The sequence below is a fragment of the Eucyclogobius newberryi genome, unplaced genomic scaffold (assembly GCF_026437365.1).
Source record: "Eucyclogobius newberryi isolate DKJ021-1_F unplaced genomic scaffold, fEucNew1.0.hap1 SCAF_8, whole genome shotgun sequence".
Lineage (NCBI taxonomy): Eukaryota > Metazoa > Chordata > Actinopteri > Gobiiformes > Gobiidae > Eucyclogobius > Eucyclogobius newberryi.
In genome coordinates this window covers 3,519,661-3,534,330 of record NW_027316500.1, presented here as the reverse complement: position 1 = coordinate 3,534,330, position 14,670 = coordinate 3,519,661, and the positions used below count along the sequence as shown (strand labels likewise).

Below are 14,670 nucleotides of genomic sequence, written 5' to 3'. Positions count from 1 at the left end.
TGTGAGTGTCGGTGTGAGTGTCGGTGGGAGTGTCGGTGGGAGTGTCGGTGTGAGTGTCTGTGTGAGTGTCAGTGTGAGTGTCAGTGTGAGTGTCAGTGTGAGTGTCGGTGTGAGTGTCGGTGTGAGTGTCAGTGTGAGTGTCAGTGTGAGTGTCAGTGTGAGTGTCGGTATGAGTGTCAATGTGAGTGTCAGTGTGAGTGTCAGTGTGAGTGTCGGTGTGAGTGTCAGTGTGAGTGTCGGTGTGAGTGTCGGTGTGAGTTTCAGTCTGAGTGTCAGTGTGAGTGTCAGTGTGAGTGTCGGTGTGAGTGTCAGGGTGAGTGTCAGTGTGAGTGTCAGTGTGAGTTTCAGTGTGAGTGTCAGTGTGAGGTCAGTGTGAGTGTCGGTGTGAGTGTCAGTGTGAGTTTCAGTGTGAGTGTCAGTGTGAGTGTCAGTGTGAGTGTCGGTGGGAGTGTCGGTGTGAGTGTCTGTGTGAGTGTCAGTGTGAGTGTCAGTGTGAGTGTCAGTGTGAGTGTCGGTGTGAGTGTCAGTGTGAGTGTCAGTGTGAGTGTCAGTGTGAGTGTCGGTATGAGTGTCAATGTGAGTGTCAGTGTGAGTGTCGGTGTGAGTGTCAGTGTGAGTGTCGGTGTGAGTGTCGGTGTGAGTTTCAGTCTGAGTGTCAGTGTGAGTGTCAGTGTGAGTGTCGGTGTGAGTGTCAGGGTGAGTGTCAGTGTGAGTGTCAGTGTGAGTTTCAGTGTGAGTGTCAGTGTGAGGTCAGTGTGAGTGTCGGTGTGAGTGTCAGTGTGAGTTTCAGTGTGAGTGTCAGTGTGAGTGTCAGTGTGAGTGTCGGTGTGAGTGTCGGTGTGAGTGTGAGTGTGAGTGTCAGTGTGAGTGTCAGTGTGAGGCCCGTGTCAGTGTGAGGCCCGTGTCAGTGTGAGTGTCAGTGTGAGTGTCAGTGTGAGTGTCAGTGTGAGTGTCGGTGTGAGTGTCGGTGTGAGTGTCAGTGTGAGTGTGAGTGTCAGTGTGAGTGTCGGTGTGGGTGTGAGTGTGAGTGTGAGTGTCAGTGTGAGTGTCAGTGTCAGTGTGAGTGTCGGTGTCAGTGTGAGTGTCAGTGTGAGTGTCGGTGTCGGTGTGAGTGTCAGTGTGAGTGTCAGTGTGAGTGTCGGTGTCAGTGTGAGTGTCGGTGTGAGTGTCAGTGTGAGTGTCAGTGTCAGTGTGAGTGTCGGTGTCAGTGTGAGTGTCAGTGTGAGTGTCAGTGTGAGTGTCGGTGTGAGTGTCAGTGTGAGTGTCAGTGTGAGTGTCGGTGTGAGTGTCAGTGTGAGTGTCAGTGTGAGTGTCAGTGTGAGTGTCGGTGTGAGTGTCGGTGTGAGTGTCAGTGTGAGTGTCAGTGTGAGTGTCAGTGTGAGTGTCAGTGTGAGTGTCGGTGTCAGTGTGAGTGTCGGTGTGAGTGTCAGTGTGAGTGTCAGTGTGAGTGTCAGTGGGAGTGTCAGTGTGAGTGTCAGTGTGAGTGTCGGTGTGAGTGTCAGTGTGAGTGTCAGTGTGAGTGTCAGTGTGAGTGTCAGTGTGAGTGTCAGTGTGAGTGTCAGTGTGAGTGTCAGTGGGAGTGTCAGTGTGAGTGTCAGTGTGAGTGTCGGTGTGAGTGTCAGTGTGAGTGTCAGTGTGAGTGTCAGTGTGAGTGTCGGTGTCAGTGTGAGTGTCAGTGTGAGTGTCAGTGTGAGTGTCGGTGTCAGTGTGAGTTTCAGTGTGAGTGTCAGTGTGAGTGTCAGTGTGAGTGTCAGTGTGAGTGTCAGTGTGAGTGTCGGTGTCGGTGTGAGTGTCAGTGTGAGTGTCAGTGTGAGTGTCGGTGTGAGTGTCAGTGTGAGTGTCAGTGTGAGTGTCAGTGTGAGTGTCGGTGTGAGTGTCGGTGTGAGTGTCAGTGTGAGTGTCAGTGTGAGTGTCAGTGTGAGTGTCGGTATCAGTGTGAGTGTCGGTGTGAGTGTCAGTGTGAGTGTCAGTGGGAGTGTCAGTGGGAGTGTCAGTGTGAGTGTCAGTGTGAGTGTCGGTGTGAGTGTCAGTGTGAGTGTCAGTGTGAGTGTCAGTGTGAGTGTCGGTGTCAGTGTGAGTGTCAGTGTGAGTGTCAGTGTGAGTGTCAGTGTGAGTGTCGGTGTCAGTGTGAGTGTCAGTGTGAGTGTCAGTGTGAGTGTCAGTGTGAGTGTCGGTGTCAGTGTGAGTGTCAGTGTGAGTGTCAGTGTGAGTGTCAGTGTGAGTGTCGGTGTCAGTGTGAGGCCTGTGTCAGCTGTATTCAAGCCTCCAATCTAAACTATTCAATTATCTGACTCATTAGACACAATTGATCCATTTTGAACCATAAGAGAACATTCTTCTGAATGTTAGCTCCTCCCACACCATTCTAAAACTGCAACATCATCAGTCTCAGGTTTTCACAGAGAGTCTGTGTGGATTAACAACCAATGAAAGTCAAAGCCCTTTAAGGCCAAGATCAAAATGTATTCACAGTTTTTGTCATGCAATACTTTAATAAATAAGGCATTTTATGTGCAAAGAGAAATGCCAAAAGAACATGTTTGATATTTGGGACTTAGATCTGAAAAATGGATTTAGCCATGTTGAAATGTCTTGCTTCTTGCTCACTGGTGGTGCAGTGGTCAAGGGCATTGCACATGTGTGTCTGCTATTTCTGTGACGGCGTGGGATCAATTCCTGCCATGAAACATTTGCTAAATATCTCTCCCTTCTCTTTCCTCATTTCACATTGCAACTGTCCTGTTTAATAATGCTTTTGAGTCAGAAAAACATACAAATCTTGCTTCATTTTGTTTGTCATTTTCCTGAGGATTTCGGATTTATACATGATATACAAAGCATAGAATTAGATTTCAACAAATCCTCCAATGCGATTGTAACATTTAGTGTGTGTAGGTGTATTTTGATCAAACTTATGTGGTCTCATAGAAATCAATGTATTTATTTGTTGGACGTATTTGTCTAAAATTGTTTTATCTGATTAGATGAATCAGATCTGTAAAAGGCTGTAATAAGAAATGTGACCTTTTGATAGCGTCACTGTGATGATGTATATGTGCGTCTGACGAGCTTCCACAATTAGGACGTTATGTTAATGTGCTGTTTTACATAGACATGACTAAAGATGGAGACATTCAGGTCATGCCAGATTTACCTGACTTGACCAAAGTGCTTCACAGGCAGTAAAGTGCACAATACTATAAAAACAAAGCTTCAAATACAGAATCTACAGAGAGTTACAAGTCTAAAAATGGAGTCAGGTTCAGGACAAATGCAGCTGATGATCATGATTTAGAGTTGATTAAATTATACAATAAAGCATATTTTGGACAGCTTTGTTGATTCATGTGAAAACAAGTAAACTGGCCAGAAAAGAAAATAGTTTGCCTGCAGAACAGAAAACAGCCAGAACAAAGGGCAGTAGTACTTGTTCACATTCCAAGAGTCCCAGTTTGCCTCTCATTATCTCGTCTGACATTCCTGTGATGGGGCTGTAATTTATGCTGTTAACGTGGCAACTGGGAGACGAGGAAGAGATGTGGCACCTGACATGAGCGTTCTGAGCAGGTCCATTAAAAACATGAATCTATTGGACATTTAGACATGTCCAACAGGCACTGAGTCTGGAAGATTAGTCTAAGCTGCATCTTATGAAGGATTTACAGTTCAGCATGATTGACTTTCTCCTCAGTGTGTTTTGTTAGTGTTTGATGCTAATGCGCAGGTCAGAGGCTAAATCAACAGCTGAAAATGTTTTTTTGGTGATGTTTGTGGTTAAGTGGGATGCAGCTCTGGCTTGATGGCTTGTTTTTTTATCCACACAAAATTGGAACATTCAATTAGTGGAAATATTGTCCGGTCTTTTGCATCAGACACATTTGGCACGTGGTGTAATTGCTGCATCCATAATCAAGCTTTCACAGCGCGTGCAAGTGCAGAACATAAACTAAATGGCTCAAGATTCAATGAAATTGAAGATTGATCTGAAAAACACATTTAGTATTTACAAGTTTGTGTCGTGAGTCGTGGCTAAATCTAGCGTAAACAAGAAACTTAAAAATAAAAGACAAAACTTACAAATGATAATCGTGATATTTGTTTGTCAAGAAATTATCATTTTCTGTTTCTATTTGCTTTTTGCCATCTTGTTCTCATCTGCGTCTGCATTCTCTCTTGTCCAATCATCTCACCTCAAAGTGCTCCAGGAGCCAAAGCGAGACCACTTTGGATCTCTTCAAATGAACTTTGGAGATACTTTTTTAATCGTACCGTTCCGCCTCAAAGTGAACCAGTGGAAACATGGATTATGACCTCTAACTGTTGGGCCAAGTCAAGCTAAAATACTAAAATATAGCTTATTGGGAAATAATAATACCATTCAAATTCACATCAGCCATTTGTTCATTATTAGTGTGCGACTTTGGCATAAGTGGTCCCTCTGAACTGTCTCTACGTCTGACCCAGCTCTAATGCAGCCTAATTGTGACATGCGTGTTTTGTCCTTTCCTCAGGTGGCCATGGTGCCCAATGGCCCTTTCCCCACGGTGGATGTGCCTGACCACGCCCACTACACCATCGGCTCCGTCATCCTGGCCATCGGCATCACGGGAATGATCGGAAATTTCCTGGTCATTTACGCCTTCAGCAGGTCGGTCTTTACGTCTAGACAGAGAAGGGAGGACAGGCAGAGGCATGATGTGCTGCTCTTATGTAACGTGTGTGTGTGTGTGTGTTTGTGTTTGTAGGAGCCGCAGCCTACGCACACCGGCTAATACGTTCATCATTAACCTGGCAATAACAGACCTGCTCATGTGTGTCACCCAGACGCCCATCTTTTTCACCACCAGCATGCACAAGAGGTGGATCTTTGGAGAGAAAGGTACCGCTCACTCAGATATGCACTTCAGAAAGACCCGGAAATACAGGAGCAACTTTAAATGATTTGATTTGAGAAGATTTGTTTTTAGTTTTAGTTTGCATATATATTCTTAAATCTTCTACAACTTTAATCTCACTCTCAATCAAGAGTGACTGTGATAATGAGGACCTGTGAAAGTTTATATGTAACGTCTGTGTCTCCTGCCGCGGGACAGCCCATAGAAAACATGATGTTAATTTATGCAATGTCCTCATCAGATAGATCATTAAAGCATAAATAATAACATCATCCACGTTCTCAGCTGCACATGTACTACTCTGAAAATACATATTCATATGATATTATAATAGTTGTCTTGGTCTTCCCCTGTAGCCTGTGAGGTGTATGCTTTCTGCGGCGCTCTGTTTGGAATCTGCTCCATGATCACTCTGACAGTGATCGCAGTTGACCGGTACTTTGTCATCACGCGCCCTTTGACCTCTATTGGTGTGCTGTCCCGGAAACGGGCCGTGCTCATCCTAATCGCAGCCTGGCTCTACTCTCTGGGCTGGAGTCTGCCTCCCTTCTTCGGCTGGAGTAAGTCCTCAAGCAACAGAACAAGAATGCATGGAATCACCACATGTGGAAGCTTAGGGTGGAGGACTAAATAAATAACAAAATAGTAAATAACTCTTTTACTTGAGCAGTTTTATTTTCTAAAGTGTGATTGTAATTTCATATTATTAGATTTTCCTGATTTAGTAGTTGCTTTTTGGCAGCGGTTTTAAGACATTTCGAGTGCTTAAGGGATCTGCAGCAGGTTCAATGAACGGACTGTCTTCTTCCAAAAAGCTGTGGAAACAGCTCTTAAATCATTCTCATGCTGAAAAAAACATTTTTTACAAAGGATTTGGTATTCTACTCGGGCCAATACAATGTCTCTTTTTGCACGGCAAATCTATAATTCTCTCTTTCTCTCTCTTTCTCTCTCCTTTTTTTTATTTTTATACGGTGTCGTGTAAAACAGATACTTTGAAGACGTACAACTACGGTAGATGGCGGTAAATGCACCTTTTCAGTTGACTGTCAACCGCTATTAAAAGTGCCACAACGGCAACATCTATAATTCTTAACCTGGCTGATGCCAAACAGAAAAATGTAGAGCTCAGTGCTGCGCGGTGGCCAAGTGGATAGCACACGTGCACACATGGGAGCAGCAGTTTGCTGTAATGTCCTTCCCCAGTCTCATCCACATTTCACACTATACTGTCCTGTCCAATAAAGCCTACGGGCCAGAATATATCCTTGAAATATCCTTGAAAAAAGAAAATAAATAAATAAAAATACATTTGTAGTGCTCTGAATAGAGTTCTACACAAATCTGAAATCTGGAAAGGCAGGAAGAACAGTAGAAGTAGACCACATACTCACAGGATAACTCCGACTAAAGTTCAAACAAACGAAAATAATCTGGTGCGGCACAGCACCTCCACCGTACGGCATGGCGTGCGGTCTGAGCACCTCTCATTACTCTCCTGATTATGTGGAATACCTGTGGCCACTGCACCGAGCTGCACCGTATGCAGTCTGAACTCGGGGTTACATATCCTCGTCTGTTCTTTTAGCTTTTACAACTAAATCAATGAGTGACATTGCTGATCCATTCTTAAGATAAGATAAGATAAGATAAGATAAGATATTCCTTTATTGTCCCACATGGGGAAATTTCATTGGTGCAACGCAGGTAGATACAGAGGTAGATACAGAAGAACAGATCACTTATAGGAAGTCTGAAAAACACTTTCAGTAGAAGATCTCCTATAAACAAAAACTCCCATAGACAAATAAATAAATACCATTGCATGTGATCACGACAGTAATTGCACATGAATATGTGTCACGACGGCACATGGATTGCACATGAATTTCACAGTAATTGCACATGAATCAGAACAGTAATTGCACATATGACGGAATTGCACATCAGTATTAGGTTAGGTCAGTATTGCGAGTGTTCAGGACTAACAGTGTTTGTTATAAAGTCTGACAGCAGCAGGAAGGAAAGACCTACTTCTTGTTGAGGTATGAAGCGTTTTGCCGCATGTCTGTTTCCTTATTGTTTGGCCCTGTGTTCCCAGGTGCATACGTGCCCGAGGGCCTGCTCACCTCCTGTTCGTGGGACTACATGACCTTCACCCCGTCAGTGCGAGCATACACGATGCTGCTTTTCATCTTCGTCTTCTTTCTGCCTCTCTTCATAATCATTTACTGCTATTATTTCATCTTCCGGGCGATTCGCACCACTAACAAGTAAGTTTGCAAAATCCTTTCTAGTAACGCTCTCATCATAATTGAAGAAAACTGTTGTAGATCTGGAAATAAAAGAGTACACAGACACATTCATAATCTTGTTTCCTCAGTGCTGTGGGGAAGATAAACGGCAGCACCCGCAGTTACACCAGCGGACGTGACACGGTGAAGAGTTTCAGCCGGCTGCAGAACGAGTGGAAGATGGCAAAGATCGCACTCATCGTCATTCTTCTCTACGTCGTCTCCTGGTCGCCATATTCTGCAGTCGCCCTCACCGCGTTTTCAGGGTAAGATCTACAATGTATATTCTTCTTGTTCTTACCTGGTAATATAAGGTTAATAAATGCAGAGATCCTTGACATGGCTCTGAGCTCTATTAGACTTTTGAGTTTGTAGAGGTTTTGGGATCCTGTTTCTTGAAAATGTAAATGTTCACTGAAAGAATGGCTTTGTCCTGCTTAAGTAACGGCTTTATGAAGTGCTATCGAGTCCAGTCACTCACATTTATGTTAGCTGTGGCATTACCTCGTCCTCAAAACCAGAAACATCAGAAGAAAGACAGTTGTTTAACAGTTATACTTCCTCTGTTTATACTACATCGATAAGGAGACTCTTCAGTATTGAATTATAGCTTAAGTAGATCATTATTTCACATTTTGTTCATTGTACATGGCAATATTTATCTAAAACGACCTAGTAATGAAAACGTCCTGTTCAAAACTGCAGAACTGATAAGCTCCGCCTCTTCCTTGTGCCATTTCTCCGCAACAAGCAGCAGATTGTCATTTGTGTGTTTTTATTTCATGAGAAGTGGCTATGTGACGTTTTAAAACTCTACACCTGTCAATCGGGGTCTTACTTTTTCCAAATAATCGCAACTAAGTACAGGGTATGTGGGCGGGGCTAGGGGGTAGGTGAAAACAGGACTTTTCTGAGCACTGGAGCCTCAGTTGCAAGACAATACAGGATGAACTCATACATGCAGGAACCAATCAAAATACGACTCTGAGTAAAGTAGTAATGGGGAAACACTTAAGTTAGAGAATAAATTGTTTCATAATGGTGTATAATAAGATATTTTTGCCTCTTTTCGCAGGTATGCAGATATGTTGACTCCGTACATGAATTCTGTGCCCGCCATTATTGCCAAAGCCTCAGCCATCCACAACCCAATTATCTATGCCATCACACACCCAAAGTACAGGTAACTGACGTCTGCTTTTCCTTTAGCTTTCACCAGTAAATCTATCTCTACCTCTCTATCTCTCTAGCTGCCTACTTATCAATTTAATTAGTAAAGCACAGCCACTCGCAGTAGTACTCTGACCTAACTGCAATCAATTAACCTGAATGTTAAGCGAGCTGGGGAGAATTAGACTCACTGCATGGGCCTTAATGCGGGACACTTAAACCTGATTGATTCATTCTTTTCTTTCACATCGCACAACCATTAGCACGTGTATGTAACCACTACCAATCCTTTAACATGAAAATACAATTAATATAACCAGAGGCCAGATAGGCACTTATTTTTAAATTATAGACCTATTTCAGTGCTGTCCCAATTCTCAAAAATAATAGAAGTAATATTTTTGTTCATAGATTAATTGCATTTATAGACGAATACGAGCTGTTGAGTGATCATATGGATTTAGAAAAAACTGTTCTTCTTCAACGGCTGTAATGGAACTTATAGAAAATATATCCACAGCAATAGATTAAAGAAATACTGTGTGGGCATCTTTGTTGATCTCAAGAAGGCTTTACTCTACATCGTCATATCATAACATCATACAAAACAGATGTATGTCCAGATGAATAATGAGAAGTGTGAGTTTAGTCTTATGTGACGCCTCAAACTTGTTTAATGATGTCCTTTTTGCAGACAATAAAATCAAATCCTTTATTGTTCAGGTGAAAACCGAAATCAGCTTTTACAAATGGCGGAGAGGGAGTTGCACACAATTAAATTATGGTTTGACGTCAAATTTGTTGTGAAATATTGAAAAATTAATTATATTTGCGAAAAATACAAAAGCAAGTACAAAGTATGCTTAACACCACACCAGTAGAAAGAGTATTTGAAAATAAGTTTCTAAGAGTAGTTATAGGCCATAACTTGGATTTGTAATCACACATAAATAATACAAGAAACAAATCATCCAAAGTAGTAGCCATAATATATAAATGAGGATATATATTGAATAAAAAGAGACTATTTATTATATATAACTCATTAGTAATTCCCTTCATAACTTTTTGTAACAATAAACAATTAAAACAATATTAATTTTGGGGGGGAAAAAAAAAGGAAATAAGAGCATTTCATAATCAACCAACCATTTCACAATTTATAAACCTTCAAACATTGAAATGTTTCGAGCTCTAAACGCTAAAAATCATTAGAGGCCACACTTAGAGGAACAGAGATGTTTATAGAAAAGAACTTTAGAACAAATACTATGAAATGTTGTACATCTGTTAAAGGGGAAGATCTCTGGAACAGTGGCACAGATGAACTTAAAACTCTCTTTGCCTTTAAAAATCAGTTGTGTAGATGTGTAACTCTCAGCAGACACATGAATTCTAACTCTTAGTTTGTGAAAATAATGTACTTTGCATCTGTTATTAGTAAGCAATGACGAGAAAAATAATATAAGATAAACTTTATTTGTCCCACAATGGGGAAGTGTTGCATCACAGATTAGAAACACAAGTGGAATAATAAAAGCTTTTTATTATTCAGCCTGAAAATGTTTTGGTTGAGGTTTAATAGCTTTTAACACTTTTGTTGTTATATTATATTAGGACTGCAACAATGAATTGACTAATCGTGACTAGTCGACTATAAATGATAATCATAGTCATATTTTGATCTTTGGACTATAAAGACTCTAAAACATTTATACGAGAAGGCCTTTTTAAGACAGTGGCATTATTAAATCAAAATGTCTAAAGAGAATCAACTATGTGCTTTTTATTAATAATTCATGTTATTTGTAAATATTATCCATATAGAAGCCTCCAGTCACCATATTTCAACCTTTATTTGGATGATCATTTATTTTAAAAATCTCAAAGCACATTGAAAACTGAATCATGACTAGTCAATTACTGAAATTGTGGTTAGTTGTGGTTCTATAGATTATAGAAACCCTCAATATTTCATTTTAGCATTCCATCAAAACGACAATGTCAATATTGTAATGTTGACTATATTTGTAGACCGCTATACAAATGTCAGACCCCAGAGGGTTTGACCACGCTCTAGAGGGGCTGCCGTAGTGGACGCCTGAAAAACTACTGATTAATTTCCAGTAAAATACTATGGATTTCAGGTCTGGCAGTTATCACTGGTGTTTTCCTGTGTGTCTCCAGGATAGCCCTCGCTAAGTACATCCCGTTCATGCGCATCCTGCTCTGTGTCCATCCTGGTGACCTCCGCTCCGCCAGCAGTAGCTTCATGTCTACTCGTCGCTCCACCGTCACCAGTCAGACCTCAGACAACAGCACTCACCTGAGGAGACAGAGCACGGCCAAGTCCCGCCTGTCCTCGGCCTCGGACAGTGAATCAGTAAGAAACATGTCTTTGTGTGCTGCAGATGGGCTTCAGAAATGTAATTGACTCACATGTTGTGCAGTGTTTGACAGACACAGAGGCAGACCTGTCCAGCATGAGCTCCAGACCGGCCAGTCGACAGGTGTCATGTGACATCAGCAGGGACACAGCCGAGAACGCCGACTTCAAACCAACCTCCAGCTTCAAGGCCACCATCAAGAGCCACGACTCCGGCATCTTTGAAAAGGTTTAATCTCAATCTAATCCACGTCTGTTAAAGGTGACCCAGGTCACAGTTCTGATTGAGGGTATGCCACCTGCTTGTCTCCTCAGAGATTTTATAGCTTTGTCTGGAATGAAGCATTAATCACATCTATAGCAATGGCTGGCCTTGATCCCCCCGACCAGTTTGCCAAGGAGCATTTCCATGACTCCTGGTCCAAAAGCAAAGCTCTGTTATGTGAGCAGCTGATGTCACCCAAATATAAGAAATGTTTTTTTAATACAACAAAGCTTTGTGGTGCTGTGAGATGTGGCTGAAGTTAGACTAGACACGAAACTTCTGGTTGATTGTCAGCTTTTTTGCTATTTATTTCACTTCTCTGTGCCTCTACATTGGGTTTTAATATGTCTTTATGTAATGCAGTAATGCATTGGGTTTGGATGATGTTAGATGCCCTAGAAATATAATATTTTTGAACAATAAACAGTAAATAGCCGATGTAAAAAAAGATTGATTTGTAGTCATCTGGACCCTGTTTTTTTAGGAAAAATGAAATGTTTCGACACTCATCCGAGAATCATTCTCAATCTGTAAATCAAGACCGGGAACTCAGATATTTATCCTACTCTGAATAGGCCCTGCCTACCAGGCGGGACCTCCTGGTACAGGGTGTTTTTGGTTTCACCAGAAACTAACCCTCGTTTACTATCAAACTAGCCTCTTTGTTTACTCAGTCCTTTAATGGGCTATCAGCCTCCTATTCTACCTGGCTCTCTCTCTCTCCTCCCTGTGTAACTGATTAGCATCCGAATTCCCTGGGTGTCTACCTCTCCAGGGATTCAAAACTCCATTATAAATGGTTGAATCTTAAACCACCACTATTTAAGGACGAATTTTCTTTTTAACAAAGATCACCACTTTAACTCCTCTTTGAAACCATCTTTTCTCCCTGATTAGAATCTTCCCCTCGCTGTCTTGGATGGAAGATAGCTGATGCTAATGTCCGCTAGTTTTGTTTCACTAAGTCTGTCATTTCATCATATAAAGTTACCATCACTGGAAATACGCAGATTTATCACGAGATCAAGTCAGTGTTTGGTTAGAAATATTTTTTTCTTTTTATTTACTTTTTGCCATCTTGTTTTGCTATGAGTGTTCGTCCCCTCCAATCCAATCATCTCACTCAAAAGCGTTCTGCGTTTGCTTCACATTTCCTTATTTACTTAAGGTGCGCCTTAGATCATGGACACGTGGTGAAAATATCAGCATGTGTGAAGAACACAACTTATTTTTGCATTAGCTACTGCGCTCCTCCCCCTCTTATGTACAAATACAAATACAGCAGTACTACAGACTTTATTGACATGTATGTAATGAAAAGAGCATTAAAAAAAAGCCGGTGACAGCACCCAGAGATTACCCGTGGGTGCTACTTGTAAAGGGCTTATGTGTAAGATAAGATAACCTTTATTTGTCCCAAATGGGGAAATTCCAGTGTTGCAACACAGATTAGGCACAGACGTATATTAATACAAACAGATAACTTAGAAATCATTCTTATAATCATAATCATAATCATAATAACATTCTTATTTACAGCTGAAAATATTGCACCAGGGATGAGTGACAGGAGGGCTGATGTCACCACAGAGTCATAGAAGATCCTCACAACTTTCACAACTTTCAGAAGCCTGTTTTGCCGTCACGGTAAAGCTAATAACAACAAGCATGCTAAGAGCTCACTGGTTTTCGGAGAATAAAATGATCTATATTATTTGGATGCAGAGCGCACTTTGTGGTCTCGTTTTGACTCGAATAGCTGCTTTTCCAACATATCTGTACTGAACTAAAAATAGTGTACAGGTTCTTTAAGACAGTGGAGACACTTTTGGGCGGTACCACTACACTCCAATCAGAACCACTGGAAACATGCCTCATCTAGGTTTTATTTAATTTGAGGTATATTTGTTGCTCAAGATCACTCTTTCTCAATGTGAGCAGGAATGACTGTACAGATTTGACCTGTAACCTGGCATGGTTGCGCCACCTGCTGTTTCCATGGAGATAGATAACTTAATGCCATACTATAGAAAACTCTGGGCAAAGTAATAATATCATGAAGAAGCAGTGAACCTCATCTCAACTGATGAAATATTGCATATATAGTTATATAGTTTAATCAAGATGTATAAATCAGGGAATCTGACCACATTAAAATTTAAATCTCATACGCCAAGTTTATGCCAAGTTCATTAATATTCTGGGTAAAAGCTAATGACGATGATGTTCAATCCTTGTCAGCTCATGAGCAGAGTAGAATCTAATTCAGGCACATGAATCTCCGCTGTGGCATTTCATGTGGCAGATAATGTGAAGAAGCAGGAGGGCTTTCACTGCTGCTTGATCAGACTGTCTTTGTGCTTCTTACAGACGTCATACGACACTGACTTCTCTATGGGAGGCCTCAGCGAGCGCGGCAGCATCCCCACGGTGAGTGTTGTCAATGTCATCATCAAACAGCACTGAGTGTAATTTATGTTCTGATAGTAGCCACCAGGGGGCGTCTGTCAGAACATAACCACGAGATTGTGTTTTTTCATTTCATTATAATCTGATGTTTACTGCAGATGTTGGTGTCTGTTTTATATTTGTAATTACAGTACTTATTAACACGAAACAAAAACTCTCATAAAGTTCGACCTTTGTAAGAACAGCCACAACAAATTATTATTCATTAATTCCCACCTGATGCACACATATTCTCATATTTCTCATTGTAAATAAATGGATGATGAACAAAGACAAACAAAGTAACACAAGCGGCACAATCTAGACATAGTCCAGGATGTATACGTTGGCATACTTATCTCATTTAGTCCAATGTTTGTCAAATAAGTCAAATTGATTGTGACAGTGATTTTATTCCATCTTACAAAGTTCTATTATTAATTTGGTTCAGTCTTTGTCATCTATTTCTTCGTTACAGCTTTTTTCTCTGCTGCCAGAATTTCCCCCCCAAATGTATCCATTTATTGTGTCCATGGCAGTAGTTTTAAGTCCCAGATACATAGTCATATACTGTAGTTTGTCAGTTTTACCAGTGGAGCAAACTGGCAATAGTTGAGCTTTATGAAATCATTGATGGGACACATACTCAAGCTCTTAAGTCTTATATGATGAATAACATTTTGTCTGACAGAATGGTGATTTTGCAGATGTACCCGTGACAAGGAGAACCATTGATTGGATCCCGAGTATTGTCATCACGTCAGAATCCAGTCCCTTTCTTCCCATTGGAGGAACCAGCTCAAGAACGGCTCACTCCAGGACCCCCAGCAGCCCAGGGTCATAACTATAGGGATAACTACACATCCTGGACTATGTTTTCACTGTGCTCAGACTTTTACATGATGAATGATTTCAATCTTCTTCAGAAATGACAGAACAAAAGATAGTCAGTGTTAAAAAAAAATGACCAGATCAAGTACATGTGGACCCCAGGGAGCCAAACCAAGCTTTATTTAGATGTATTGAAGATAATATTTATCATGTCTTTATTTGTGTGGGGCAGGTTCCTGAACATATATTTTAGCTAAGTTAAGAGGACATAGCTGATTGTGTATTAATGGACTTTCATGGGTAATTCTGTACTTTCTGAACCTTCTTGATTCACAGTGTTGTTTTGTGATTTTATAATGGCCAGTTTTTGTTTTTGTGACA

General features: G+C 41.2%; 1 protein-coding gene across 2 annotated transcripts in view; it reads left to right on the top strand.

Annotated features, from left to right (window-relative positions):
• Positions 1-14,302, top strand: part of LOC140351382 (melanopsin-A-like) — a 34,305-nt gene extending 20,003 nt beyond the window's left edge. The window contains exons 2-11 of one of the 2 annotated variants that reach the window (XM_072437198.1): positions 4,512-4,648; positions 4,746-4,879; positions 5,252-5,455; positions 6,997-7,168; positions 7,279-7,455; positions 8,265-8,372; positions 10,547-10,742; positions 10,810-10,974; positions 13,381-13,440; positions 14,150-14,302. In XM_072437198.1, coding sequence (XP_072293299.1) covers positions 4,512-4,648; positions 4,746-4,879; positions 5,252-5,455; positions 6,997-7,168; positions 7,279-7,455; positions 8,265-8,372; positions 10,547-10,742; positions 10,810-10,974; positions 13,381-13,440; positions 14,150-14,302 — 1,506 coding nt within the window. The remainder of the gene's footprint in view (positions 1-4,511; positions 4,649-4,745; positions 4,880-5,251; positions 5,456-6,996; positions 7,169-7,278; positions 7,456-8,264; positions 8,373-10,546; positions 10,743-10,809; positions 10,975-13,380; positions 13,441-14,149) is intronic. The other variant, XM_072437199.1, reaches the window with a different exon arrangement.
• Positions 14,303-14,670: the final 368 nt, after the last annotated feature.